Source organism: Centruroides sculpturatus, unplaced genomic scaffold (genome assembly GCF_000671375.1).
Source record: "Centruroides sculpturatus isolate CEXI.00-Female unplaced genomic scaffold, Cexi_2.0 scaffold819, whole genome shotgun sequence".
Lineage (NCBI taxonomy): Eukaryota > Metazoa > Arthropoda > Arachnida > Scorpiones > Buthidae > Centruroides > Centruroides sculpturatus.
In genome coordinates this window covers 347,071-353,235 of record NW_019385148.1, presented here as the reverse complement: position 1 = coordinate 353,235, position 6,165 = coordinate 347,071, and the positions used below count along the sequence as shown (strand labels likewise).

At 28.2% G+C, this 6,165-nt stretch overlaps 1 protein-coding gene across 1 annotated transcript in view; it reads right to left on the bottom strand.

Moving 5' to 3' along the window:
• LOC111635444 (ubiquitin-conjugating enzyme E2 variant 1-like) overlaps window positions 1-5,437 on the bottom strand; it is a 45,692-nt gene extending 40,255 nt beyond the window's left edge. Inside the window, exon 1 of the mRNA XM_023380404.1 lies at window positions 5,379-5,437. Within this exon, the coding sequence (XP_023236172.1) occupies window positions 5,379-5,400 (22 nt within the window). The 5' untranslated portion in view covers window positions 5,401-5,437. The remainder of the gene's footprint in view (window positions 1-5,378) is intronic.
• Between the last annotated feature and the right edge of the window lie 728 nt (window positions 5,438-6,165).

The following is a 6,165-nucleotide window of genomic DNA, read 5'->3' as shown; positions in this document are numbered from 1 at the left end:
CAGGGGTGGCCAACCTGCGGCTCGCGAGCCACATGCGGCTCTTTGAAGGATTATTTGTGGCTCTCGGTAAATGTACCCGAGTTCCGTTTTTATTTTTGTGTTATTATATTTTAAAAAATTATTATCGTTCCGTATGTGTTTCAAAATGTCTTTTAAATTTCTAACAACAAATATGAAAGACTAAGTGCAACGTTGAAACAAATTTCATTTCCGTCCAAGTTAAGAATGATATGACTCATCGAAAACTGCGCAAACAAATATAAACAGTGGCGTAATCGTCCGACTCCAGACAGATTTTGAATTTGTAAACTGTCATTGCAACGGACAGTTGACATTGTGCTCTGGAGGAAACAATTTGTATCACTCTTGCTACGGATATAATTTGTAATCTGGAATTTTTGCATACCTTTTTAATACGTATTTAATTGCGGCTTGCGAAAAATTTCAATTTTGAAAAATGGCTCGGACTATCAAGGAGCTTGGACACCCTGGTCATATACAGTATATCCCAACATATTCTGGCAATCATTTGATTAACAGATGATTTGATCAACAGATTATTGGATGTTTATATTTGATAATATATTTTATGCTTTATCTTATCAATCAGGAAATGAATAAACATTTTTATCTTCATATTATTTTAGGACATTTTATATAATAATAAAACATGGCACTTATATTTAAATAATTTTATCAACATTTTGATGACATATTTACTCATATATAAGACGAGGTTTTTATTCATTTTTCACTGCTTCAAAAACCTAGGTTGTCCTATACATGCAAGTGAATGATTCTTTTCATTTTTGTAATAATTTTTGTGAACTGTATTTGCATATTTTACTGGATTCTCACCTTCTGGTGTTTAAAAACAAAAGTATTTTATCTGGGTTGTTTGAATCATTCTTATGTATTGTCAGGAGTAAAGACAAATAGCAATAGGAAAAGCAAAGCTTTTGAATTGAATTCCAATTTGAAATTTCAAAATCACAAAATCCAAAATGGGAGCCCGATATAAGTTTTAATCCACATGAAAACAGATGATTATTTGGAAATCAGAATTCGGAGAAACTCATAAGTGTAATTGATGAAGAGTGAATTCGACTGTTAAGAATTGGCAAAAAAGGTTTCCAATTGTCCAACTTTACATTAACAAATTATATTGTAGACCAATCGAAAGGCCCAATGCAGGCATCAGACATACTAAATTACAAATAAAAATAATAATACAGTAGAACCTCGAAAACTCGGCCTAATGTGGACCGAAGGGTGGCCGAGTTTGTGAAAATGCCGGGTTATCGGGAATGGGGTTAAAAAANTAATAAAATTGTAAAAATTATGTAAATGTAGTACAGAATAAAAAAAGTACAGAACTGCAGCTCCCATGCATTTTGCAAAACCTACATTTCAGCTCCCACTGAACTTTTGCTTGCCCATCCCTGTACAGGTAACCCCCGTATAACACGGTAGTTACGTTCCAAAAAATTGCCGTGTTATGCAAATCCGTGTTATACGAAACAAAGAATTAATACCAAAAGGAGGGTTAGGTTCCAAAAATTAAAAATCATGTTAGTATATTTTTATAATTAAGATAAATATCTTCATTAAAATTTTTTTAAGTGATACATATTAATATAAATTNACTGGAATTTTATGATTACTGCATTGGTAGTATGGACAATGACCGTGAGACAATCTCCATATCAGAGAAGGAAAGAAAGAAAGAAATGACCGTGAGACGTTGCACGCGCAGCGGCAACAAAAGATGGCCGACTTCTTATCTGTTTGGGAACGAGAGCACATTGCTGCACGCTATGAGGTACGAAAATCAGTGGTTGCTGTGCAAAGATGGTTGTGTACGGTGATTATTTTAAATCCAATTGGATATCATTTTTAAAGATGCGGTTACAATAAATTTCATTCACAATCCTTTTTTTTTAAAAAGGAATGAAATTCCTTCATTTGTAAATGAAATGTGTTGTAGTTCTTGAACTTAATCAGAATTATTTCATTTTTATATGAAATTAACTTTAAGGATTCGACTATGCAGACATGAGCAAGCGAATTTTCCAAGCGACAAGAATATGTGGCGAGAAGAGGCGAGATTCGATAAATATCAAAACCTGTCAGATATGTGCGAAAACCAGAAATTCGCTCTTGCTAGCGTTATTTCTCGCTTCTCGTTTGTGCATGGTTTTCCTTTGCAAAAACTAAATCACTCGCAACCTCTCACTCGCTCTAAATTTGCATCTGCATAGTCGCACCCTAAGGCTTTCACTAGCAAACCATATCAACAGCATTAGCTGTAGATTTTTATCAAGAATAACTTGATACATGCATTGTTTTGAAAAATGAGTGCATGTGCTTCTAGTTTTATTTTTTTGTATGTAGCTTTCATATATTTGATTCCAATACATTTGAAACAATGTTCAATGGGATACATTTATATGTATTTATTTAAAAACAAGTAATGACAATCACAGGTAACTAATATACCCATATATATAAAATGTAACTGAAACACTTACCATGTTTTAAATAAGGAATACTTATCAAACAATTTCACGGTATTATTACATGTAATTTAACGTAAATAAATATTTTGAGGTAAGAAATTAATCTTTCTGCTTTTAATATTGTAAAAAAATAATGTTTTTAGATCATTGATTGAAATCATTAATTATCAGAAATAATCGAAATCGTATTCTTATTATTTGAATGTTTAAAGTTATAATTTAAGTCGTTAATATTTATATAATTTTATAAATTTAACAAGATTTAAGGTTTTTCGCTATAAATAAACATCCTTTCCCGGGACAATGTGTGCATTTATGTGCATTTAATATTTTATTTGTGATTAAACAAAATAAAATTAGAATTGTATTAAAAAAAATCTAATTTTCTTTATTTTGATCTTTAAAGTCACACACCATCCTATATGTAAGTTTGTCTTATAGGCGAGTAAATAGGGTATATTATATTTTTAATATTGTTAAGTATTTTTATAATAAGAACTGTTCATGGTGAATAATTGATGATGACAATGAGAGCAATTAATGCTAGTTTTAAAAGTTTGTGTATAAAAATAGATTATAATCAGATGATAATCTTTTATTGAAATACAAATTATAAATCTGAAAAGAAAATTATCTTCAAATTTTAATGAAAACTGTCAATCTCTTTATTAATCATTGCAATATAAACTATAAAAGCCAAGAAGGCTTAGATGATACAAAGTGCTAACAGTGAGATGGTAAAAATATGCAACTTCAGTATCTGTCTCTATCTAGATTTATGTCCATTCAACTCTCTTTCCAATGAATAATTGAAGATAATCCAAGAGGTAAGACAGACAAAGTATACTGCTAATCATATCATAACTTTTTCTATGTTCATAGTTGAAATTTGATTGGGTCTACATGCACATTGTTCACATGTATCATTAATGTTTCTAACAGAAGACATCTTTACCTTTCATTTACATGAATCAATAATAATATTTTTATATTCTTATCTTGAACCATTTTATGTAACTAAAATGAATTAATTAATGTTATACATTTTGTACAGTATTACTAGTTTCTGAAACATAAATATAATTCATTTTAAATACATGAAATAAATCCAGAGTATAATTTCATAGAATCCTTTCAAACTACTTACAACAAATATCCCTTACATTTCTGATATATATTCTCATATTAAGAATTTAGTTAGACAAATAATTTATACAAAATGTATAAATTATTAGTCTAACTACATAAACTCAAACATGTCAATAAGCTGGATTTTTAAATACAGCTTCCTAACAAAAGAATAACTTTGTTGTTAGCAACAGATTAAATATAGATTAATATCAGTGGTTATTTATTAATTTTTTTCAGTTACAGATGTGATCATTTGAAAAAATAAAATTCTAAGAAAAAGAATCTCGTGAATTTACAGGTTAAAACAAATTTGATATTAAAGTTGAATACTACTGAATCATATTCTATTGTAATGATGCTCAGTCATACAGTTTCTCAAACAATAAAGGATTTAAAGATATCAAATTTGTTCCTTCTTCTTGAAATATTAAACTTCCAGCTTGAGTTTGTGACTTTACTTCTTTCCTGGCATAAAACTAGACTTGAAATGTGATCAGAATGAAATATAATAATAATTTAAAGAATCCAAACAAAGTATAATACAATGTAAATTGAAGTTTGTTAGAAAGGACATTTAAAAATTTAATAATTATCTACAATGTACTTTTGTTGTAACTTTTTATATTTTTTATTTTATTATATAAATTCCAGTAGTGTATTTAGATATTCAATCTTTTTAACATTTACTGTATAATTTAAAATTGACTAACAAGCTGGATCAAAAGATATTTAATTACATATAATGAAAAAGTTATACATTTTACAGTTAAAATATAAATTATTTTAAATCCAATTGGATATCATTTTTAAAGATGCGGTTACAATAAATTTCATTCACAATCCTTTTTTTTTAAAAAGGAATGAAATTCCTTCATTTGTAAATGAAATGTGTTGTAGTTCTTGAACTTAATCAGAATTATTTCATTTTTATATGAAATTAACTTTAAGGATTCGACTATGCAGACATGAGCAAGCGAATTTTCCAAGCGACAAGAATATGTGGCGAGAAGAGGCGAGATTCGATAAATATCAAAACCTGTCAGATATGTGCGAAAACCAGAAATTCGCTCTTGCTAGCGTTATTTCTCGCTTCTCGTTTGTGCATGGTTTTCCTTTGCAAAAACTAAATCACTCGCAACCTCTCACTCGCTCTAAATTTGCATCTGCATAGTCGCACCCTAAGGCTTTCACTAGCAAACCATATCAACAGCATTAGCTGTAGATTTTTATCAAGAATAACTTGATACATGCATTGTTTTGAAAAATGAGTGCATGTGCTTCTAGTTTTATTTTTTTGTATGTAGCTTTCATATATTTGATTCCAATACATTTGAAACAATGTTCAATGGGATACATTTATATGTATTTATTTAAAAACAAGTAATGACAATCACAGGTAACTAATATACCCATATATATAAAATGTAACTGAAACACTTACCATGTTTTAAATAAGGAATACTTATCAAACAATTTCACGGTATTATTACATGTAATTTAACGTAAATAAATATTTTGAGGTAAGAAATTAATCTTTCTGCTTTTAATATTGTAAAAAAATAATGTTTTTAGATCATTGATTGAAATCATTAATTATCAGAAATAATCGAAATCGTATTCTTATTATTTGAATGTTTAAAGTTATAATTTAAGTCGTTAATATTTATATAATTTTATAAATTTAACAAGATTTAAGGTTTTTCGCTATAAATAAACATCCTTTCCCACCTTGACTTGGAGCTGCCGACATCTTGAAATTTATTAAGGCCGCACAACTCTGTCACGGANCGGGCTATCGTGATTGAACATGTATTATATTCATTAAGTAAATTAAATATTTATAAAATTAATAAGAAATCTTAATTAAAAATAACTCACAAATTGGCAGATTTAGAAATAATAGTGTAGAATTTTATAAAACTATATTTATCTAGTTTTAGTTGAAATAATTTTTTTTATGGGGAAAATTAGGAGTCAGAAATGTTCGATCCAAAGATGAATCAGAAGCCAACATATTTTCAAATAACTCCTTAATTATAATTTTCAGAATACAGTTTTAATTGAATAGCAATTTTGTTTTTTTTTTTCAGTTTTTGCTTGAAGGTCTGTATTCCGAAATTTTTATCGTCAAGAACTGCTTTTTTAATTAATAAAACAGGAAAAAGCCATCCAAGTGTTTTAAAACGATTAAGATTTTCCACTAATATTATTTTTTCTTTATTTTTATTGGATGTAAAATGCAAAAGAATTACTACATATTTTTTCATGATATGCATTCTTCTTCTGTTTTATACCATTTTCTCTTCAAACTTCATTCCGTTGTTATTAACTTATTATATTTGATTATGCACAGTACAATCTGTTCTTATCGCATTTCTTACCATTCGCGTCTAAATTTAATTGCCTATAATTAATGTTTTGCTTTTTTAGCCTCCAGAGATTTTATTAAAATAATTAATTAATATAATTAATATTCACTTTGAGACAGGACGAATTAGAATAAATTCTCAGGGTG